At 35.1% G+C, this 26,138-nt stretch overlaps 1 protein-coding gene across 1 annotated transcript in view; it reads left to right on the top strand.

Moving 5' to 3' along the window:
* LOC149413574 (hemicentin-1-like) overlaps positions 1-12,291 on the top strand; it is a 111,130-nt gene extending 98,839 nt beyond the window's left edge. Inside the window, exons 43-49 of the mRNA XM_089644426.1 lie at positions 3,176-3,304; positions 4,022-4,147; positions 4,421-5,137; positions 8,162-8,288; positions 9,294-9,481; positions 9,744-9,825; positions 12,083-12,291. Coding sequence (XP_089500552.1) covers positions 3,176-3,304; positions 4,022-4,147; positions 4,421-5,137; positions 8,162-8,288; positions 9,294-9,481; positions 9,744-9,825; positions 12,083-12,173 — 1,460 coding nt within the window. The 3' untranslated portion in view covers positions 12,174-12,291. The remainder of the gene's footprint in view (positions 1-3,175; positions 3,305-4,021; positions 4,148-4,420; positions 5,138-8,161; positions 8,289-9,293; positions 9,482-9,743; positions 9,826-12,082) is intronic.
* Positions 12,292-26,138: the final 13,847 nt, after the last annotated feature.

Genomic DNA, 26,138 nt, shown 5'->3' with positions numbered 1-26,138 from the left:
AAACGGTTCTTCATCAGATTGAAGCTATTCTAAATTCACGCCCATTATCAGTGCTCAGCGTTACCGATGTTTCGGCTCCATTGCCTTTAACACCCGCGCATTTTTTAACGCTCACTCCATTACAATCTTTACCCGCTGCTGATTTGTCAGATGCGCCAGTAAATTTGCTGCAACGAAAACATCTTGTCGATCGTCTCGTCCAGACTTTCTGGAATCGATGGCGAATGGAGTATCTGAACACGCTGCAATCGCGTCAGAAATGGAATACAAATTCGAATCCAATAACGAAAGGCACCGTGGTAATAATTAAGAGTGACAATATCGCACCACTACAATGGCCTATTGGCGTAGTGGTAAACGTCCACCCCGGCGTAGATGGGGTGATCCGCGTTGCGGACGTTAAGACTAACTCCGGAACATATCGCAGGGCAGTCGTTAAACTCTGTCCCCTGCCTACACAATAACTTTAACGTTATCTTAGATTTAGTTAATTTAGAATTTAGTTCTACCGCGGGTTCAGTATTGTTTATTGAAAACTTTCATAACGTGTTTCTTTTGTTGCATTAGTGACTTTGACCATTGGTCAAGGCGGGGGGCATGCTCGGGCCAGTTATTGTTGCATAGTATTTGGTTCTGTTGTTTCCCACCCGCGTTCCGCACCTTTTACCTACATGAGTCAGCTGTTAAAGTATCGCGCCGCCCGCAAGTACAACCGCTTTCCGCATAACCTATCTTGAGTTATTAAAACCACCGCGCCGCGCTGTAAACGGCAAATGTCATACTGCAAAATATCGCCGTGAAATAGTGCATAAAAATAGCAATCTATAACGCATTGAACCATTTCGCAAAATCCAATATCACTATTCCCTTTCCTTGACCTCCTCCAATACTAACAATTACCTTACCGGTGATTAAAGCAGAGCAAAGTGGAAAGGTGCCGACAGCTTGGAGATATTGGTAAGTCGATCAAACAATATCACAAAATACCGCAATTACAGTCCATTCACGCCGCAACAATTTAGTTAAGACACTTTTATAAATGTTCATAATTTACTTCCCAGCAAACCAACCAGCTTTGTGTTTCGCGTCCAGACGTTTCTCGATGACAACTGTAACTCTCGATAACAACTGATTCATATTATACGATGTGAATATGCTTAAAATAAAGTAAAATAATGCTTATATATGGAATGTAATACGACAATTGGGTTTATTCTCTTTTTCACATCTATTTTTACAAGTTTTCATAGTACAAGTCAACATTTTGCTGTGTTATTTCGTAAAATGAACCGATGATGCCTCGACCATAGTTTGCACAAGAATGATGACGTCACGTTTTCAAATTTCACTTGAGGCCATACGCGAGCACAGCCGGCTCCAATGGAACCGGTATGGGGAGTGGGGATAATACGCGTTTAATCACTTAGGGCAGGTCTACTAATATTAATATGTCTATGTGGAATACCCATTTTAAAATTTATAAAACGTAAGACTTTGTTCTGTATTCTTTCAACAGCTTGTACATGTATATTATAATGTGGGTTCCAGACAGGAGAACTGTACTCAAGTTGATTTCTTACATAGGCAAAATATAACAATTTAATACACTTTATATTGTTAAAATTTCTGGTTAGCCTAGTTATAAATCTCAATATTTTTTAGCCCTCATTAGAGATTTCTGTTAACCCATTGGCCTCCGAATTGTTTTGTACCGAAGTTTTAAATCTGCAGTGGTGTACTAAATCTTACATAACTTTTAAACTAAACATACAAACGAAACAATTTTTTTAAATTTACTCGTTCATTGAATTAAGGTATGCAAAAAATATATGCAGTTTTTAAAAAAATAATAATAATATGTTTAAACGAGGATATAAAAATATTTTTTTTCATAAAACCCATTTTTTTTTCTTTTTTTTATAATTGGATTAAGAAAAGTTTTACATTAATCATACTTATGACCATAATATATTTTATTTCAATTTGGGCTGATGTTAGCCGCCCACCACGCATTTTACGAACAAGCTTGTCAATTCCCGAACCACACGCTATTTAAAAAAAAATTCAATGACGCTGAAATATAACAAAATTTCAATCGTAAATATCAGGAAAAAACTGTACCAACGGAGTCCTGCCAATTACTACGAAATGAATGCTTAATTATCTACAGAGCGATTGGCATTTAAAATTTTAAACACAGATGTCAATAATGTATCCCTTTTTCGTTTTTAAGCCGACGACACCAGACCCGCCAGGATGGCGTCGTTTGAGGCCAATGGGTTAAGTGGTTAACAAATGAAAGATTTGATTGAAAAGTGATGCCTATGTCTTTGATTTGTGTTAATGTCTCAAGAGCATTGTTATCAATGTTGTAATCAAAAATCACTGGATTTTTTATTCGATAAAATCTAACTATTTGACATTTTGAGATATTTAAGTAAAGTCTATTTTCATTACACCAAATTAATAATTTGTTGATATTGTCTTGAAGAATGTTGCAATGGTAAATATTTTGAATGGTTCTATAAATTTTGAGGTCATCAGCAAAAAGTAAGATAGATACATCATGAAATATTTTTGTAAGATCATTTATAAACAAGATAAATAAGATTGGGCCAAGGTGTGAACCCTGTGGAACTCCACTTGTTGCATTAATTTTTTCCGACAGGGAGGATTTTATTCTAACAATTTGTTGTCTTCCAGTAAGATAGCTTTCAACCAGGCTAATATAAAGATCATATGGCAGATCCCTTTCTGAACAGGAATAACCTCCAACCAATCTCAAAACTTTCTTTAAACTCCACTTTTTCCCTTCTGGTTTTCACTCCTAAATTGTCTTTTCCCCGCCAATGATGTATTCAAATATGAATGCAAATCATAAAAATATCTTATTCATTTTCATTCAGTAAATAGACATCTTTGAATAGATGCACACTAGAAATGCCTTTCATGTAGCTTGGAATGGAAAGTAATGTTACCACTGATTTAATACCTTTTGGTTCTACCCATTTAGCATGTGCTCTATCTCTCTTCCACTTTCCTGACCTATCGCCATCCCATTTGAATTTCATAAGACTTTTTAATCACGAAACACCCTCTTTGCATTTCTTATCTTCTTCTTTATTCTATAGTAGACAATATAATATTATAAATTTTTTGCCCTTATTTATTGCAGATATAAACGAGTGTGAATCAACCAGCAATGGTTGCCATTCCACTCAGATGTGTGAAAACCTCCCCGGCAGCTATCGGTGCCTCTGTCAACACGGCTACATGTCTATTGGTATAGGACAACGCTGTCTAGGTATGTAATTTGTCAAAATAAAGTAGAAAAAAAAGAGCGCTGTAATTGTTTAAATAGTAACACAATATTTGAAAGGGAAAATAACAACTTCAAAAAAGAACTATGGTCCAGAGGAATATTTGGTAAAGTTGAAATAAATAACACATGGTTTTAACTTAATTGCTACCAGAAACAATTAGATATTTATGTTGGGGGAGATGGAAAAACATGAACAAAATAGGTTCTTAGTTTGAGTTTTATTTATAATTTATGCATTTTATATCACAATTTGTTATTTATTAACGCTTATGATCGCGTAAAACTTTTTTTATATTTTATAAATAATGTAGGTACATACATAATATTACAACTCGAATATACATAAAATCTATATGAAAAAGTGCGCACTTTTAGTATTTAAAAAAAATATTATGTTGAGAGAAATTGAGTACGATTGACATGTCAGATTCTGAAGTCAAACACAACCTCACATTTGAAAGAAAAAAAATTGTTCTCAAATCGGTATTATTCAGTGTTGTCGTAGTCATGAAATTTCTTAGTCCCATTTTATAAAACATCTGGATCACTTTGACATGCTTTGTTCTAATTTAACATCGAATTGGTAACATACATACTGGTAACACAATAATTATTGGTGTATGTGAAATTCTATGAAATCTCGCAATAATTCTCGAATTTAGTAAGCAGTGTTTTTAATAAAGATGGATTGTTTTCCAGATGTAAATGAATGCCTTCAAAACACGGACGGGTGTTCCCACGAGTGCGTAAACACGGCAGGCAGCTACTATTGCACTTGTCCCCGTGACTTCAAGCTGACTGGCGACAGTAAGACCTGCGTCCAAGGTAAAATCCGTTCTCTTTCAAAGGATGATCAGAAATTTATCTTTCGAATGTTAGAAAAATTATGACATCTGTCAAAAATTTAAATACAGAATTATTAATTAATTTACCAACCATAATATGTATCACTTGAATCGTTCCCACAATCAATTTCAATTTTGAAAACTAAAGCAAATCCCAGTTCTAGAGTTCATTGAACCCGAGTTACACACAAGAGGTCCGGAAATTTCATGTAATGATGCAGTACTCATTCAGTATTTGATTTTTATGTTACAGAAGATTTACAAAAATGGCTTCAAGGCTTTGAAGATCCTGTTGAACCACCTCCAATAATATCTCGTGTAACAAATCGTGGCTCCATTAAATTGAAATCAGAAGGTAAAGGAGGTATCATGCCAAGCTCCGCTGAAGATCATCAGGAAAACATACTTCTAACGAGAATCTCCCCAACGAGAGATAAATCCAAGCCGTATCAGCGAAAATCTAGACCACACAAGTACTACGCTAAAGATAATTATGATTATGGAGTTCTTTCTCCGTTTCGCGAGGATGAATACACAGATTATAACGACGGTAAAGGTAGACAAAGAATCTCAAAGCAGTCCAAATGGAGTCAACCCCTGATATCAGCCACAGATGATGAAAAAGACACCTACGACACGCAAGAAAAGAAAAAAAACGCAACAGAACAAGTGAAGAACAAAATTATCAAATCCGAATTAGACTCATTCTTTGATTTGAAGAATCAAAGTTCTGGAAAGAGACAAAAGATGGCAGTCATCAATGAAAAGGATAATCTGGAACGTACTACACAAAGTTCTAAAAAGGAGGCTCAACGAATTAATACTGAAAATAGTAGAAAGAAAGTTGAAAAGATTTACAGTCAGGAAAATTCATATGAAGACGAGTCCTACGAAGATGAGGACAGTTATACTAAGTTGTTTGATGACAGTTGTCCGGAAGGATTTCATTTTGATAATAATAAGTGCAATGGTATGTACATGTTTAATTTTTGTGCTTCTCAATACCTCGTCACTAATGCTATTTATTTATTTTTTATTTTATTCCTTTTTTTATATGCCCATGGGGCTTTTACATTGGGTACACAAGTTTACAGGTTAATAATAAACAATGATTTCATATGGTTTACAACTGGTTGGGGGTCTGCCTTGAGCACTCACACACAGCTCAACATAAAAACCAGTTTTAAAGACAATTCTAAAAGTTCCGGTTAGAACTCCGACAAAAATAATATTTTAAAACTTCCAAGTCTACAATGTACAAAAACTTTATTCAAAAAATATTTTATTTAAAATTTAAAAAAAATATATCTAAATACTCCACTGCCCAACATAAAAACTCACCCAGAGCAATATCACCCATCCTTATACTTTTGGCCCTGAAAATCGCAAATCATACCTTTGTTTAGGTATGTTTTTAGCATCGAATTTGTGTTAAAAATGTTGGTATTATTTGTATATTTGTTTGCTAAACTATGTAGGAGAGGAATTGACGAGTTTGATACATGATTCGTTTGTGAACAGTGACAATGACATAGGTCCTTATGACCAGGGCCGCCGACAGCTAATCTGGGCCCCAAGTCTAGTAGACTATACCGGGCCCCCTCCCCACAACTTACCGGGGGGGGGGGGGGGGTGAGATAACAATTAATAAGTTCATGCTTACCTGCTACTGCTAGGAATACTACTTCATTACCTTTTCTTATACCATTATACCAATCTTTCGAATTTAGCATAATTATTCAATGGAAATGTTTAAAAAGTTATGGTGAATACTCAAAATAAAATACTTGTGTTTCTTGTTTGTGTGTATTTACATATTCTTCGTTAATCAAGATATCTTAAGGCTAAATTAAATTATTATATTTGAAAGACAGAAAACAGGTAACAAAAATAAATAATCAATTTTCAAAACCAATGGAAAATAAATTAGGAGTACCGCAGTGATCGATCCTTGGACCCCTATTGTTCATACTCTATAAGTCTATATTAATGACATGGTGAAAATATTTTCAAAATGCAAAGTACGGCTATTTGCCGATGATACACTTATATACTTAATTGGAGATAGCTATAAAGAACTAATAAATATTTTAAATAATGAACTAGATGATGTATCAAGATGGCTAAAAATAAATAAGCTTAAATTAAAAACAAAATGTATGGTGATTGGAAATAAGAAGACATTCAGTGAAAGCAAAATTAAAATTGATGGTGAAATTATTGAAAATGTTACTGAAATCAAATACTTAGGAGTTATATTAGATTCCAAACTAAACTTCAATAGACATGCCGAATATACCCAAAAGAAAATTGGCAAACACTTCAAACAGTTCAAACGAAACACTACTTAACCTGACTAAACCATAAAACTATACCAAACTCAGCGCGCAGCGATTCCGCTATGACTGTCGCCGACGGATTGCCGACGCGACGGTCTGCCGATCGGGTCGGTAGGGCCCGGGGATGAGTATGAGTGGGGGCGCGGCGGGCGGCTGCATCGCCCCTCCCACAGCGGGCCGGCCGGCATGGCGTGCTTGTAGCTTGAGCTGTGAGTGGCACGCTCTGAGAGCGTGTTCACACACATGCGTGGGATGACGTAATTCAGCATATCGCTCGCCATATATTCCAATTTGGAATGTACGGCGAACGTTATGCCGAAATACGCTATCCCTCGCATATTATAGCTGTGTGCTGTGTGTGAACACGCTCTGACAGTTGGGCCTACGGAGCGTGCGGGCCTGGGCGCCCGGCCCACGTCCGTTCCTAGTGTCATTGGCATTTTTTAGTAAAATATCCGGGCCCCGTCCCGGGCCCCCCTTAGGCCCGGGCCCCAAGTTTCGGACTCGGCTAACGTGCCCTCTCGGCGGCCCTGCTTATGACTACTGTGTTGAGTAGTTACTCTTACATCCACTCAAGTGATTTTTGGCATATCATGTCAAGTTTGCAAAAACGTTTTGAGCGATCGCTTCCCATAAAGTGCCAAATACAACCTAAAAATATGGGATAAGCGGTGAAATCTAGGTGAATTCATTGGCTTTAAACTGCAGTAAGGAGTTTCATATGTTTCCATATTAATATTTTGAGGAAAAGTATTAATTAAATAATTTGGTAAATGTAAATATGACACCAATTGCTAGAGTGTATATTAACTAGACTCAGGAGTTTGTAACCAATGAGCTTCGTTGATCCTCAAGTGTATGTATATTTAACCCTTGTACACTCGCGCGGTTTTTAGCCTCGTAAGCACTTGCGGGGTGTTGTGGCCACCCCACATAATCAAAGTACATTTTTATACATATAATAGTTAATGGAATTATACCAGCATTTTATTATTTAGTGTTGTATGATGTATGTAAATAAAAAACGTAAATTTTATAAATCAACTTTATTACTGTTCTACAAAACATTATAATAATCAGCCTTTTCAGTCATAATATTGAGATTTTTCCTCAAAGAACCAAAAATAAAGCAAATTTTTAGTTTTTAACATAAACTTTCTCATTGAAAATCAAAAATAATGGGTTAATAAACAAAATAAAATAAAATTTTCTTATTTATTGTAACCTTGCTGATAAAGTAACCTCCGCAAAAGTACAACACAAGCACCCGTGGGGTGTTGTGACCACCCCACACAAACTTCACACTGCCCCTCCCTCCCCGTGTCGACGGGTTTAAAGGTCACTTGAAGGTACTGAGACGCGCGGATTCGTAACTAGACAAATTATTATTCATTTTGCTGACAGCACCCCGCGCGAGTGATCGAGGGTTAAGGTATTTAATAAAAATGTGGTTTATTTTTTCTAAGGGAATATTCAACTTAAAATTAATAAATCGTAAAAGTTTTTTGAATTTTTTCCACATTTTTAATGTGAATTTTCTGTTGTGACCGAACAGCGGAATTATACTCTAATTGGCTACAAACAAATGAGACAAAATGAAATTTGCATGACAGGATAATAAAGCTAAACTAATGGTGTATGTATTTACTGTCCAGATATCGATGAGTGCGCTATGAACATGAATTTGTGCAATGGTGTGATTAGCATGTGCATTAACACTCGTGGATCGTATCTGTGCGTCCCAACATCATGCCCTGAAACATATCAGAGAACTGCTAACGGGTATGTATATTATTTTATTTTTTATTATTTTATGCATTTTACGCCCTTAGGGCTTTTACATAGGTATAAGTGGTATAATTTTGACACAATGCATAATATATTACAAATATTAAATATTCTTTTTCTAATTAAGAAAAATCCTTATTCAAAGGTGTTATTGTTCTTTTAAAAGGAACCATTCATTAAATAACCAGCACCTCTGCCGTAGGTCACCCCAAGTAGTTTGCTGCATTCGGTGAATTAGCAAGGGTGCCCGGTTTCATTGGGTGAGGTTTGTTCAGGTCTTGGCAACACCTACAGCGTGGTGGGCTGGATTGGGAGAGGCTGGTTGAAGGAGACCCTTTGACCTCTCCAGTCGGACTCTCGCGACCCATTGTCTCGCACCTCAGTGGGAATTGTGGATTCACTCTTCACTCCTAGAAATAATTACCGTTTCCTTCCCAGAACTTTCCCACCTACCTTTCATTAAAAATACCCCACTCTCGGCATCCCCAATGACGATGTGTAGAATTAATGTAAAAAAACATATAAATTCAGCGTGGAGGAATTAAGAATATTGATTAAATCTATTCTATTTCATAATTATCTATTTATCTACATCATAATTGTTATGTAAAGAAGTTTGTCTGTGGGGGATTTGTTTTTTATACAAATTTATAGTTTTATTCCGAGAATGATGAAACGTTGCACACTTGACCATCAAAACAAGAGGAAAGTCACCCCTTAAAGCAAAATAAAGCCCGGGCATTGCTGGGTATTTCAGGTAGTATATTAACAACGAGAAGGCTGTTGGTTTTGACAATCTTGCCGCAGAATACTTTAAACCTGTGTAAAGATAGCCGAAGTTGTCTCATGGTTTTGTCAACTCTTTATTCTGTGTTTAAGAAAATGATTATACCAATTAATGGTGGAAACAATAGGACTAACCTTCTAAGTTCAAAGTAGAATACCAGTTGAAATGGTACGAGCGACAATAATAAAATATATATGTATATATTTCCACAGATCTTGTGAGCAAAAATGTGACACACGGGATGCTGTATGTTCGGAGGGAGCAGCTCTCCGCCAAAGCATGATATTCATCATCTTCCCGACCTCCGTATACGAAACTCCCGTGCCTGGACCCATTCTGTACCTCAACTATGGCGGTAGACAAAATTACACAACATACAAAGTTGAGAGGCAGCCGCAAGGTGAGATATTAAGAATTATTGATGCCTGATAATTTATAACATTTTATAAATTCTGTTTCATACAAAAAAGTTGTTCCATATAATCGACTCCAAATGTGATATAGATTCACCAATCTTTTTTTTTCCTCCTTGTTTCACTCTTGCTTCCCTCTCGTTCTAAGTTTTCGGACACTTTGAAAGTACAAGGTTATTGTGATATTTTCAGAAATATAGATTGTTCCACCACCAAAATTTATTTAAAAAATTATGGTTTGTTTATTAGGTGAAACATTCTACGTAGAAACTGATGATAAGATGGGAATTCTCAACACTCTGATGAAGCCTTCACTAAAAAGGATTAACAGGTATTAACAAAATAAACAAGTAATGGTTGACAGCCGGTAACGGGGGGCAGCCCGATCAGTCCCCACAAGGTATTTTCAAAACCTACCAAAAGAAAAAACAGTTGATGCTTTGTCTATGCCAAAATAAATTAATTCTTTAACCACTTGAGTGATCGCTAAAATAACAGAAATATGTTTCCAGCGCTCAGCACTTTTCGTTTTTGGGAATTTCCTGCCCTCGTTAAAAAAAGTCATAACCCTGAATTTTAATATGAAGACATATAAACTGACTGTAGTTCTATATAGCCAATGAATTCACCTTTATTTTGCCGTTTATTTCATATTTTAAGGATTTATAAAAAAATGTTAAAAAATCATAAACTTTATAAACACTTGTATTCTGCGAATTAGTTTTTTTTAATTGCCGTACTTAACACTTATGGAGAGTTCAGACGGTGCAATTTTAGTTCAACGACAAAAATTGAACAAGATTACGAAATTCGGATTAGTAAAGTTAAATTAATAATTGTAAAATTGGTAAAGTTGCCGAATTCCGCTTCACGCATAATACGCATTTATATATAAATAACATTATTTGATTTCAACTTAATTACTACTGGAAACAACAATTTAAGTCAGGGGGGGGGATGGAAATACATGCACAAAATAGATTATTAGGTTATTTGTTTGGTTTATTGAAAGAATTTAAGCGGGTTTCCTAACCTTACAAATTTTTTCAGAATGCGATTGAGAAAAAATGCAATTTTGATGCATGTTTACCATCCCCCCCAGAAATAAATAGTTGTTTCTTATAGTAGGTAATTAAGTTGAAACCAAATGTTATTGTGTTATTTAAAATTTTGCATACTAAGCGTGCAGTGGAATTCTACAACATTACCCTCATCAAAAACATATATTAGAAATAACATTGAGATTTCCGACACCGCGAGTTTCATCGGGTTTTTTGCTAAAAACTGAATGTCACCCTATCTGTCTACTTTGCTTCTTCTTTTGAATAATGATTAATGATTAGGTATGGTTCAAATATTGTTACAATATACTGTCAAATTACCCATCTGGTAACACATCTAATACTTATTTTTTCTTTTATTTTGAAATATTTTGTGATTGTATGTAGAATTACTTTATGTTTGTGATTACTCTTATGTTTGCTTCACTCAAATGTAAATTGTTAACCTCGATACAGGCTTAGTCCTAGTGAGTTTGATTTTTATGTGAAAAAAAACGTGTTTTATGTAAAGTGAGATGCAATAAATAAATAGACATCTGATCAGGTGGCATGACTTGACAATAAACATGTTATTCAAGAAATTTTATATTGTATTCTTCGGGTAATGAGATTACGGTACAGTAGATAGGTAGTCGGTACCAGAGATGTGCAAAATGAGTACCCAAAACGATTTGAAAATGCAAAATGGTTTTTAGAAAAACATTTCAAATGGAAAATGCAAAATACCTATTTTCAAAATGCATTGAAAATGCAAAATGGTTTCTCAAGTCAAACAATTAAAATAATTATAGAATTATAAATTATAGAATTTTTAAACAATGTTGTCATTTAATAATGGGCATCAATGTAGAACAAACATATTACATGATGGTAAATCCAAAAACACCACGACTACAGATTATGAAACCAGAAAAAACTTGCGCGGGACTAATGTTGCCAACGTAGCAACGTAACATAGAAACTGCTATCTAACATTTAATATTACAGCATCATGGCCCCATGTTCAGTATTTGAATCAGTATTTTTTGTAATGGTATCACTCAATTGCCAGGGCTCCTACCAGGGAGCAACTTGACAAATGTAAATTATCTCTCATAGCGAGGTTGGGGACCGACTGATATTTAGGGCTTATTAAAAAAAAATATGAGTGGAGATAGTAGGAAGAATGTTGCAAAAAATCATTTAAAATGGAAAATGCATTGAGAAAAGCATTTAAAATGCAAAATGGTTTTTAGAAAAGCATTTAAAATGCAAAATGGAAAATACCCATTTTGCATTTTACATTTCCATTTGAAATGGATTTATTTGAAATAAAGCACATCTCTGCTCGGTACATATAAAAAATGTCGGTCCCCACCATCAAAGAAGTGATCGAGCCGCCACTGATATAAATGTATACTGTCTCAATGTTATTTAGTGTGTAAGAAAGAGATGCAGCAAGTCTGTTTTACGGTTGTTTGTGCTGTTGTGGTGCTGTAGTCAAAGGAATTTTAAAAGCAGCCAATAATATATATTTTTTATTTTCAGGATAATTATCAGCAGCAAAAGTTATGACGAAAAAGGCACTAAACTATTATACTTCACCAAGTTTGTTATTTACCTCTACATATGGGAATAATATGTTACCTTACCTTATAATATATTATTTTATTATAATAATTATGTGATAGATTAAAAAAATGTTTGTATACTTATTTATGTACCCACTACTCGCTACATTAAGTTTGTAAAATAATAATGACATTCTTTCAATAAAATTATTCACCTTTTTTTATTTACGAGAACATTCACATTCACAAACATTCACATTCACAGGTATTTCATGTTCACAGAATGATACAAATTTTAAGTTAAAGTGCCTAGTTTATAATAAATTATATTAATATTATTAAACGTTAAAATTTGTCCTTATCAAGTGAAGAAAAATGGTTGTAATCATAGACATTCAAATTAATAGACCAGCCAATCGGGGAAAGGGAAACAAACCGAGTTGCGAGGAGCGGGGAAGTGGCGAAGGTATCACCGTTTCAATGACTGGTCAATAAATGAATCCGACAGTATCCGATATCAGCATTCAGTCCTCAAAAAAAATGTGCATACGAATTACTAGTCCTTTTTATGATGGCGCACAAATTGCTAGCTGCGTAAAAACTTAACTGCAAATCTCTAATCAGGGAAACAAAAGTTTGGGCTTGTTTCCAAAATTCATTATTTTGTTACACTATTTAGTTCAGAGGTTCCCAAAGTGGTCTATATGGACCCCCAGGGGTCCATATCGGCATGCTGGGGGTCTATGACAGCGAGAAAAAAATTTGGGGGTACATACGAGCGGACCCCCATTTACCTAAAGTCAACATTTAGGAGTTCCGTAAATGACACAATAGACCCAACACAAATATAATAAGACTGGGAAATTACTTTTTTGATATTTGTATTTTTATATTTCATAAAGTTGTTAATTGAGGTATATAAATAGAGTCTACGTTCCTTTTCTCGTCAGAATTAATACATATATTCAAGCAAAACATTACACATTGGAAGCCGCGAATTTTCCTAGTTCCCCAACTTGTTTTTGAAAAACGTTCAGGGTAATAATGACATTCAACATTTAAATGCATTTCACACAGACTTCAAAACTAAGTTTGAGGACATTTTGACTATCGAAATGCAACGTTGAAGAATCGGATATCATGTGACAAGAAGAACTGACCGGAATAAGCACTGACAAAGAACTTAAGGGGCAGTTCTGTAGGGCTAGCTACAGAAAGAAATTCCCGTTGCTTACCCTGCTTCATTTTCATTTGGTGTAATACCTCACAAGGGCGCCCCTGTCTGCACAGTGTAAGGACAGAGCAACTATACCACCACCCGGTTGTTGGGCAGGCAAGGGAAGGGAATATTTTTACTAAAAAAATAAATGATTATCACGTGGGACGTTAATAGTTTTAGGAAAATTCAATCTTCGGCAGGCAGGGGGTCTACGGAAAAAAAATATTTGGCAAGTCATCTACGGGGCAAAAAAGTTTGGGAACCTCTGATTTAGTTAGACACTTTTACAAATGTGTTATAATTTACCCACCTCATTCAATTTTAACGTCTAGATCTGGCACAGAAAAGTCTCACAATGGTCTGTGCTTCAAACCTTTGCCTTACTTTACTTTTCTGCGCAGGGTCTGGTTATTTCAATGTGCCCTCTATGGTGATCAATATACGACTGATGTCAGATGTTTAAAACATTCTTGAACCCTTCTAGAACCAAAAATATGGTCTGGCGGTTTGCATCCAACTCGTCAAAATGATAACCAGATTTCATATCAGGGCAAGTCTATTAATTTTGATGTCTATATCTATATTTTTTATAAGCAATCAATCTAAAATTACTATATCTTATTATCACAACACTAATTTGACTAGCGGGGAAATAGAAAGATACACAAAAAATTAATTATGAAAGTTAATATTTTCTTATTGGTGAAGAAAAAAAAGGATTAAGGTGGATTCATTGACTTTAAACCGCAGTAAGCAGTTTCATATGTATCAATATTAATATTTTGAGTAACGATATTAATTAAATAATATTATAAATATTTAATACTAACAGACGTGTATCTGAGGTTGCTCGACTTTTCTCTACTGTCTATAAATATAATATGCATGTATAGTATATATAAACCATTCGGAAGAAATTCACTAAATGATAGTCGAAACCCTATTAAAATCCGTTGAGTAGTTTAGAAGAACAAAGCGAATAGACGAGGATAACGACATTGTCTTAAACTATTTAGAGATATTTTTACATATATATACACACACAGTGGCGAAACTATAGGGTGGCAGGGCTGGTAAAATGCCACGGGCCCCGCGGGGGCCGGGGCCCCGGCCGCCGCGTTGCCGCGAGCTCAGAAGTCAGAAGTAACCTAACATTTTTAACAAAATTTAGTAAAAATTATAAATTTTCTATAAATTATATATAAATATTATATAAATTTCCAAATTCAGAATGTATGAAATAATGGACTCTAAATTGTCTTCCTTTACAGGCTTTAGAGCCCATTATCGCATAACTTTGCTGTGTCGGAGGAATCTCTAAAAAAATTATATTTTTTGACTGGTGTAAATTTTAAACACTTTGTAAAAATGACTTAATCTGACACTCTACATTAAATGGGACCTAGTATTAGGACGAAACATTTCACTTTTGTCATCTTTTCCTATCCTTTTTGTTAATCTTTTAGACATCTTTCCTTATCATGAAAATGAAAATAAACTTTTATTTTGGGTTTACGTTTTGTGGTTGCGCTGTTACATTTCACTTTCATCCCCCTTTTCGTAATAAAAATTTTAGTTTTTTTTTTTGGTATTTGATATTTTAAGTTAGTTTATCTTCTTTACATTTATTTGGTATAAGTAGGCAGTTTTTTTTTGTTTAAAATTAACTTAAAGTGAACTTTTTGTAGCAAGCAGACGAAACATATGTTTTATTTCATCTACCTATTATACAATTACAATATTTATAAATCCTTCGATTGGATGTCAATTTGATACAAAATTAAGAGAAAATTGAAAACCCTCTTAAAATGTTTTCCTGCTTAAGAAGTTTTTTTTTCCGGTCCCTTGGAAAACCTCTTAAGAGGGTTCCACTGTAAGTACATAAAATCAACTACAGTTAGACACAACTAAAGGCATATTTTATCGAGTATTGGACATCATTTTAATCAACTGAAATCGCGTTTCGTTCCAATGAATGAAATTGTTTCCAATTTCAGTGTTTTGCAACCTGCCACTTTGCAATATTTAAATGACACTGATCTCTTAAAAAAAGCTCCAGAATTTAATATATTTAATATCTGAATCATTTGCCATGAAAATTCTCAGTTTTCGGTCCACCTTCAGAGACGAAATTGAAAAGGGTTTGTGCATTAGAGAACTTGCTGATTTATCAATAATAAAGAATCATTTTATGTCGTGCAGCTTTCCTGAAGTATATACTGCATTAGTGTTATTTGTTACAATTTCTGCGACCATGGCTAGTGCCGAAAGGTCATTTTCGAAACTAAAATTAATAAAAACATATTTGAGAAAGTCAATGAGACAAGACAGGCTACTTAACTTGGCTATTCTGTCTGTTGAAAATTCATTGGCCAGATCTTTAAACTTTGATGGACGTTATTGATACTTTTGCGGAACAGAAAGCTCGGAGAAAAGAATTTTTTTCATAAATATCTTGTAAAGACTAAATAGTTTTTTTCATTTTACCTACATAAGTAATACGTATGCTTTTGGAAAATAAAAATGCACACAATATTAGTAATACTGTTGGGTAACTTTTTAAGTTATTTATAAAAAATCAATTACAATGTGACTGTGGTTTTTAGTGGGGGGGCCCCATCCAATGAATTTGCCACGGGCCCCCGATGGTATAGTTTCGCCACTGTACACACACCAATCGCTTGAGTAGTTAGGAGTTTATAAGTATTGGGTAGGTATTTTAAAAACTGTGTTTCCCATTGCCTTTGTAGTTTGATAAAAAAATGTCATTTTTACTTAATCATGCAAAAATTTTTCAAAAATTACAAGATTTTATTTTGCTTTAGGTGATTTTTTGAGTGGCGCTATTTCTCTGGCTACTTTTTGGTTGATGGGTCCTTTCTTCAAATCCAATGTCCTGTTTGTCTTGGTTATGGCTCCATTCCTGTTGAAAAATAAGTATTCATAGTCACACCAGTCGGCTTTTGTAGCCTAACTTATTTTAATATCAAAAGAAAGCAGGAATGACTGCTGTATGCTGATGATGCGGTGCTGATTGCTAATAGTATGGATGATCTACAGTCTCTCGTGTCTAGGATTTACGAAGTATGCATGAAGAATGAGTTAATGATGAATGTAAGTAAGTCTAAAGTAATGGTGTTTGAAAGACAGAGTATGAAAACAGTGTGCAATATAGTTGTGAATGAGGAATACTTGGAGCAGGTGGATGAGTTGGTGTATTTAGAGAGTGTGTTTACGAGAGATGGGAAGGCTGACAGAGATATTGAAAGAAGGGTAAATGCAGGTAACTCTATTAATGGAGGACTGAACGCAGTTGGCGCTAACAAAAAATTGTCTAAAGAAGCGAAGCTAGCAGTCCACAATGGGTGCTGGTACCTACCCTGATGTACGGAAGTGAGTTATGGAACTGGCAAAGAAAGGATGAAAGTAGATTGAATGCTGTTGATGAAATGAGATCCCTGAGGCGTATGTGTGGTAAAACAATATTTGATCGTGTGAGGAATGTGGAGATCAGCAAAGAGTGCAAGTAAGAAAGGGACGCTTAGATTGTTTGGGCATGTAGGGCGAATGAGCGAAGATAGGAGTGTAAGGAGGATATATGATGCGAATGGTAGCAGAAGTCGGGTCAAGTGAATCAGATACTCGAGTCAGAATAATAGAAGAGTATGTATGAGACAATGTGTGAATGTGAAAGAGGCAAGAACTGTGTGCCAAGCCGAGTTGTTTGGCAGTCCGTCCTCTCTGCCCACCCCTGCGGTTAGTTAGTTAGTTAGAAAGCAGGAAAAGTCGTGATGGTTATATTAATACTGCCTATCCAAAACCGCCTGTAAATAATAGTGTTTAAAAATAAAGAATGAGTTCTTTGTAAAGACATAGCTTGGGGTGTTTCACGTAGATATAAATGCAACATTGTCATGAAATCAGTGCCATTTTTTTTTTGACATTTGAAAGATCCCCAGTAAACGATGATTCTAGGTCCGTTTCAATTCTTAAACAATTTTTGATCAGCAGAAGAACACAAATATCATGTCGTCATACTTGTCAGCTGATCACACCACAAAATGCCACAAAAGGATCGGCCTTTAATGGCTACCTTTAAAATGTCAGAAAAAAACAAAATGGTGCTGACCAGCCATTTAGTGACAATGTTACATTTGAATTTCTGCGACTTATTTATAAAATGTCACTTACTGCCAACGATCAAACGCTGATGACTTATTTGAGGTAGGAGAGAGATTGTTCTGATACAGTGCATTTTGCAGGTGCATTTTTTGGTCCAATATCCTTTGGTACATCTAGAAAGAATTACAACATGTTCTTATTCTCATTATACAATATTAACCTTTCCTTAGCTGTGATGTGTATTTACTACACATTGCTTCTAATAACTTTAATAACTCTATAAATATAATAAATTCTGGGTTCAGATTTTAGGTATTCCTCCGTTATACATTTATGCACTGAATTAAAAAATAATATATTACATAGTTTTCAATTTCAATTAAAAATCAGAGTTTTTTGTTAAAAATCGGGAACAAATACACCAATACAATCAACCGTGTGATACTAATACGCGAAGAGTGTGCGAGGAAATGACACGCTATTGATGTCCCGCTTTAATTCGCTATGCGGGAACATGAGACATCCACACTTCTGCAGTTGTAGTTTTTGATTTAGACCATCGACACCTACGACCGCACAGCTGTGTTTGTGCCAGCCGCTAGCCAGTTGGCCGCGAACCGTCGTTAGATGTGTACCCCTCGCACATTTCTTTAGCATCTACCGATGGTTTTTTCATGTTTTCATCAATTAAATTACAATTATTATCACTTTTGATATAAAATATAATAAACATAAGCGATAAGCTATGAATATTCATATTTTTACGATATTAAATCGCTTATTTTGAGATGTGCATTGACTACACAGCACCGTAACGCATGTATTTTTTTAGCACAGTAAGGGAAAGGTTAAATGAAAATAAATAAAAATTAAAGAAAGACAAATGAATAAGGATTTTTTTACAGTAACTCCACACGGGAGGCTCTGAGGAAAATTTTCACGGAAAGGAAAGAGAGGAAGTTCAGGAAAGAAAAAGGTTTGAGGGGTTGGAAGGAATCTTGGGATCAGTGGGTCCAGGAGTTACAGACGTATGAATTCGTCCCTTCCGCCACGAAGACCTAGAAAAACCTCACATCATAAACCTGGGCACGCCTGATAAATCACAAAACGTAGCGAACCAATTGGGCCAACCTATGGCGGAGGTGTGGATTATTCAATAAATTGTTCCCGGATACTAAAAATAACCTGACAATTAAATTTGTTTGTAGGTTTTGTTTCCGGTTCAAGATGGTGGCCATTTTAATAGTTCAATAAACATAATTTATTCATGTAGGAAATCGTTGTGTTTATTTGGATAATCTTATTAGCATTTTTTCAATATGGTACCTGCCTGCCTGGAGAATGTTTAAAAAGCATTATCTTTTATGATTTAGTGACATTTCTTTGGACACATTATGTAATTCCTTTTTTGAAATTAAAAAAATCATGATTGAGTAGACAAGTAATTAAGTACTTATAAATGTTATTTGTTTAGAAGAAAGTTTTGCTTTATTAAATAAGATTTGTAAGTACTTAATTACCTATCTACTTATAGTAGCGAGGTCTACTGTGCACAAAACACTAACATTATTCAATAAGCATCTTTTACCTTAGATTCGTTATCCAGACTCCACTCTTTGCCCACAAGGGCACTTTTCAAATCAGTTCTCATCCGTTCCAATCTTTTTGTTGTCTTTAAAAGATCCACCTGTCAGACACATAAAACATTTTTAAATGCACAAAATAAGCAATTTTTTTTAAATCTTTAACACAATTCACGGACTCAACGACTATTGACATCATTTTAGAGGAGATATGTCAACCTTGGGGATGCTGTATCGGGGGTCTTTTCAAGGAAAAGAAGGAGATGGAAGACCTAGAAAAACCTCACCCCCATGAACCCGGGCATTCCTGGTAAGTCACCAAATGTGACAAACCACTTGTGACAACCTGTGGCAGAGGTATTGATTATATAATAAATGGTTTCCAGGGCGGCGGTACCCATACCCAAAGAAGACAAACGATAGACGAAGACCCGTGAAAAATAATGGGATATTATAATTGTAAGATTTGTGAAAATGACTCTTTAAAAAAAATATATATTTGACCGGTCAGTGGTTGAGTGGGCATAGCGCTTGGGTCTCACCCGAGCGTCGCGTGTTCGATTCCTCGGCTGGCTAAGTCCTCCATCACAACACAAGCAACATTTTCGGCTTTCTGTGGTGGTAGTAGGAGATTTTCAAACATTGTTGGGTTATTCGTAACTTGGGAATGTTTGTCTTTCTTTAAAAAAAAAAAAAAATATATATATATATTTTCCTCAGGATCTTTGCCTTTTGAAAGAAGAAATTTATCTTTCCAATGACTTTATAAAAACACAAGACTTGTTATACAGGGTGTCCAAGGGTAAAGTACACAAACTTTGGGAGGCGATTCTACACGATGTTGGTAGAGGTAAAAAAGAAAACTAGTTTTTTCCGCAATTCTGTTGTTTTTTTTAAATAGAAGAATATTATTTTTTCCACACAAACAATTTAACTTTTGCATCTGAAAACTAACAATGTTGAAATTTCAAAAAAGTTATTTATTTTTTTTACTATTACTATCATGTCGAGTCACCTTCCGAAGTTTGTCCACTTTACACCCAGATATCCTGTATTACTTATGGAAAAAAAATGATTAAAAAAAGCCATTCAAAGAACATGTGTGTACGAATGAAATAAATATATGAACGACCCGCTAAAGTTTGTCTACTAGACCTCATTGGGTGAAACCACGCACATTGTCTCAGTAACCTGTTTTCACTACTGATTATTTTGTACAATATGGCCCAAGCAGGCGTGGAAAGTAAGGAAGATCATTAAAATGTAGCAAAAATGATTAAATACCTCAGAACATGTTACATCCTACACCTACTGAGGTAAATCAAATTATGTAACAGTTCATGTTTCAGTTCAAATTCTCTCTAAATTCATGTTAAAATTCTTCAAACATTTAAACAAAACAAATACACATTTCGAATAAAGAATTATTAATTAAAAAAGTTTAATTTGGTATCTACTTAATCGCTTGTGTGAAATGGTTGATACACTTATCATGAAAATTTAAAAAATTCCAAATTTGAAAATTAGTAGTTCATGGAACTTGAATAATTTTACGCATTGCACCGGAATATCATAACATCACCCACCGACAATGGAATTAAGTATGTTTAATTTTTACTGATTCCACAAATCACATCATGTGTCCTATGACAAAAAACATGTGTTGTATCACGAATCTCTGTTTTCAGACATTTTCAGGCAAGCGACCGACAATGTCGTCAATGTGTTAAAACAATTTAAATGTAAGTAGTTACCTCATTCATGGCATCTAAATTGATATTGAGATCATCATGCTTCATTTTACACTCTGCAAAAAAACATTTTTTTAGTTATCAATGACCCATGTCTTGTGGAAAGTTCTTTGAAATACCTGGCTATTCAGATCTGGTCAAACATGGCAAAAACCATTTCAAGCCAAGTTTAGATTCTGAGTGGTGACCTTTAAGTGGTGACCAGGGCGATAATAAGAGTATCTACCACTCTGGAAAGTGCTTTAAATATGAAATATATTTATTTTATTTTTAACTAATCAATCATTTATTTTGAAATAGTACAATATAATTGAGTAAAATTTATTTCTGCATGCCGGGATTTGAACCCGCGATCTCTGGATTTGTAGCTGAAGATTTAATTGCTAGATCACACACATTTGTCACAAACTTGTCTAAAAAACATCACAACAGTGAAATGTGATGGTGCAATAGATAATTTAAATGGATGAACATGAAGTAAGAAGCCTCGGACTCAATGCATATCCATCCATACTACTACATCACAACAGTGAAATGTGATGGTGCAATAGATAATTGAAATTGATGGACATGTAGTACCATCCATATTACTGCAAATAGCATCTTTGTTTCTGGTAATCAGAGATGTGCTTTATTTCAAATAAATCCATTTCAAATGGAAATGCAAAATGCAAAATGGGTATTTTCCATTTTGCATTTTAAATGCTTTTCTAAAAACCATTTTGCATTTTAAATGCTTTTCTCAATGTATTTTCCATTTTAAATGCTTTTTTGCAACATTCTTCCTACTATCTCCACTCATCTTTTTTTCATAAGCCTCAAATATCAGTCGTTCATTATCAGAGATAATTTACATTTGTCAAGTTGCTACCTGGTAGGAGCCCTGGCAATTGAGTGATACCATTACAAAAAATACTGATTCAAATACTGAACATGGGGCCATGACGCTGTAATGTTAAATGTTAGATAGCAGTTTCTATGTTTTTACGTTGGCAACATTATTTCCGCGCAATTTTTTTGTGGTTTCATAATCTGTAGTCGTGGTGTTTTTGGATTTACCATCATGTAATATGTTTGTTCTACATTGAAGTCCATTATTAAATGACAAAATTGTTTAAAAATTCTATAATAACTTTAATTGTTTGACCTGAGAAACCATTTTGCATTTTCAATGCATTTTGAAAATAGGTATTTTGCATTTTGCATTTGAAATGCTTTTCTAAAAACCATTTTGCATTTTGCATTTTCAAATGGAAAAGTTTTGACCCATTTCCATTTTGCATTTCAAATGGTTTTGGGTACCCATTTTGCACATCTCTGCTGGTAATACACTAAACACATAACTTTCGTTGGCTCTGCTGCTTTGATAATCCATGCAGTTTGGTTGTACACTACCAAGTTATACCCTTTGTTCATGGACCTAAAAAGCCCTGGATAGAGTATTAGTGTGATTTTGAATGAATGGCAAGTTGCCTGGCAACCATCTTGCATGACAAACTTTTAAAATGAGTTGCATGCAAAGTGGTGCATAATGAACTATTATAATTTTAAGGAACGACTTTTTCTTTAACTTTTTTTAAGGTTATACCCATCAATGTAAGCAATATAGAAGAAGAAGATAATACTAAAAAATCTAAGCAAAACATGAAACAGAATAAGACACAGAAAATAGCTGTAACCATTATCTTTTTATTTTCTCTGTTTCTTGTTTCGTTTAGATTTGTATTACTTATCTTATTCTTCAATGATATATTATAATTTAATTTGTTTGTTTTTAATGCAGTTATAACGACTTATGATTTTCTTTCGGTGTTTGATGAGACAAGTAAATGGGATGTGTCATTAAAAAATTAAAGTATGTTTTGGCAATTTTTCATGCATCTTCCCCCTCACCCTGCAACTTCAAATGAATAGCTCCATCCAGGGCTTTTTAGGTTCATGCCTTTGTTTCTTATTGTCTATGGATTGTGCTCATTTAAAATTAATCAATTTCATTCTTACCTTTTCCACATGCTTTTGCATTCTTTAATTTGTTCTTCAGTATGGGCAGCTCATCATTGAGTTTCCTGATTTCTTCAGTTAGTTCTTCAATCTTTATTTGCACAATTTTAAGATCATCATCTTGGTCCCAGGGAAAATCCTCCTGCTGGAGATGTTCTTGAATTTTCGAAATTGCTTTTTCAATCTCTCTGTTGCGGTATTTCGCATTGTCCCTGGAATATGTTATTTATTGCAATAACACAAAAGAAAAATTGAATAAGTCGTAAATTCATCAGGGATATCTCTCCCTCGGAAGATGTGGATCTCACTAAACCGCTTCCGGTGCAGTCACAGTCACTGTGCGTTTAACATGATGCACAAATTAATGACGCCACAAGAATTCTGAATTGTGTGAATGTGGACATAATCAAACATTGTACAAAAATGTCTCCATCACATCTGTACTGAAGGCACTGTACTGAAGGCTGTACTGGAGGCACATCTGTACTGAACCAAGTGATTCCTGATGCCATCGACTGGCTAGATAACCCCAGCATCCCACCATGTCCTTCACCAAAACCCCCCGATAATGCGAAAAAGAAGAAATTCATTCATTCGACCAAGTGTGGGGAACTTGCGGTCCGCGAGGCTATATGAGCACTTTCGGAGCATCCTGCTAATCATCCCCACCCCCCCGCCAGCAAATCTTGCCCGTGGATGAAATTACAAGACATAGTTTACAGAAGATATCAACACGGTACATATTTGACCGGTTGTACGGTAAGAAACAATGTATTGCAATGGGAAAATCTTTGTGCACTTATACATACTTCTTCTAATGCTCTCTCATTTTGAAGGTTGGCTATCATCAGGGTAATCTTTACCCTACAGACCGCAGTAACTCAACGGAACTGCAGTCCTACCAGTCACTCGGGTTTTGAAGCTATGAGGTGCGGCACCTATCTCTTCTTTCTTCTACATATATTATCCGTTAGGTAAAGGTGATTTTATCATTCTTTGTGACGTGACAAAGATCTGAAAGTTTCTAGTGTGCATTATTTGTACTACTAGTGTAAAAGGAATGTTTAAATAAAGTTTTGTGCAAAACGGTTGTTTACAGGGCAGATACTTACCTAAATATCTTTTCATTTTCCAGTTCTGTTTTGAGGGTTTCAATTTCGTTATCATGGTTGAAACTCTCATTTGATTTCAGAGAGTCAGATCTGTTCAAGATCATCTTCATGATTTAACAAAATAATTTAGACAATTTGTAAGATGAGAATGAATAAGACTTATTGATTTAACATTGTGATATGCCTGGCAATGGCATTGAATCAGATTTTGGCATTGATGTAGATAACACAAGATTTACCCCCAGAGTACCAAAGATGACATTAAATTGCAGTGCCCGATTCATATAAATATATTTTTTTAAAAGATCAAAATTTCCGGGTTACGAATAACCAGACAATATTTTAATTCCTCCTACCACCATCATAATGAGCGAAAAATGTAACTTGTGCAATGTTGGGACATAGCTCGCAGAGAATTAAACCTGCGGTGCCTGGATGGGAACCAAACTCTTTGGACAGCTTGACAAACTAACCAATATTACAACAAGACTATTGACTTTGTCATCAAGCAATTTGGAGGCGGCAGATCTGAAAATCAGTATCTACCTGTACATTTTAATAGAATTTTGATTACATCCTTTGGTGAATGAGTAATTTTTTAACACAATTTCTTGTCGGCGAGGAAGTTCAGTCAAGTTTTTCATACTGTCAGTCAAGAATGTGCAAGATTGTAATGCATTGCCTATTCTTGTAGATGTATTGACTGTCTTGACAGTGAGATCACTCGGCTACCGATATTACGACAGTATCGCCAGGCCAAATCTATTTCCTTCTCGCTCTGTTATACATATATGTACGTCTATGTTCGCCATCTATCCGCTACCAAAACTGTCATGGTTTGATTAATACTAGTCGGTTTCATCACTAGAATCACTTCGGACTAAACGTAAATACCCTTAGAACTCTTTACTGCTCCTTGGTTCGCCCCCATCTTGAATATGCTTGTTTTATTTGGTCTCCTTTTAATGCTGTCCACATTCGACGCATTGAATCTGTTCAACATCGGTTCTTAAGAGGGATTGCTAGGAGTCTAGGTTTAGAAAAAGGCAAATACTCATATGATGAAATTGAACTTTGTAACTCTAAACCTATCTCCTTTGGAAGTCCGTCGGGAAAGAAATGACCTCATTTGCTTCTTCAGAATTATAAATGGTATTATTGATTCACCTACTCTACTGCAACTCATTCCCTTCATTATCCCCTCGCAAAGACTCAGAAATAATGAACTGCTCTTCCTCAACCATCATTTGACAAATTATGGATATTATTCACCATTGTCCAGAATGTGTAGACTGGTCAACTCAAGTCAAAACCTTAACTTTTTTGGGATAAGTCTGAATGATTTTTGGCAGTCGCTAAACAAGTGACGGAATATTATAAGTGTCCTGTGGTCCTGACACAAGTAACCGGAATCGAACCCAAGATCTCTTGTCATACCGGGACAGTGTCCTAACCACTCGACCATTGGGACCTAGTTATTAAACGTTATATTGTGGGGCACGATATCTGAAGGGAACTAAATAAACTAAAAAAAAGTATGAACGTTCCACCTACCTATCCTAAAATATGAACATAACATGCCATCGTCAATCGGGATATGACGTGAGGCTGAAGGTAGTGGGGAGGGGAAGGATATGAGGAGGAGGATGGTGGGGAAATACCCAGATATTCAGATCTGGTCACCAAACACAGCCAAAGCCATTTCAGGAAACGTTTCAATTCTGATTGGTGATCTTATACCAAAACGATACTGAGAGTAACTTCCACTCTGGAAATTGCCGGAAATATACTGCATATTATTCTAAATTTTGCGCAGCGAAGACAAGCAGTAGCTGACTCAATATTTATACACAGAATTTTAAACGATGACATTGACTGGACTGATCTTCTGTCCCTTATTAACTTTAACATACCTTTGAGACGTACACGACATACAGTGCTATTCCACACGCTAAATTATAAAACAAATGCAACATCTAATTCGACAATTAACCGAGCTCTTCATACTCAAATAATATTTGTCTTAACTCTAACATTGACATTTTTTAGGATTCACTGCCCAAATTCAAACGTGGCATCATGTCAATAATTTAAACTGTTCAATGTGCATACATACAGACACACACACACACACACACAAACACTCACACATATATTACACACGTCACACACACACCTATAAAGTACACAAGTCACCTGGTAATTAAGGAATAAACATACCACTTAGCAGATATTACAAGGAAAC

The sequence above is a fragment of the Hesperophylax consimilis genome, chromosome 21 (genome assembly GCF_061612785.1).
Source record: "Hesperophylax consimilis isolate HC1 chromosome 21, BYU_Hcon_1.0, whole genome shotgun sequence".
NCBI classification, from domain to species: Eukaryota; Metazoa; Arthropoda; class Insecta; order Trichoptera; family Limnephilidae; genus Hesperophylax; species Hesperophylax consimilis.
This window is presented reverse-complemented; position numbering and strand designations above follow the sequence as displayed.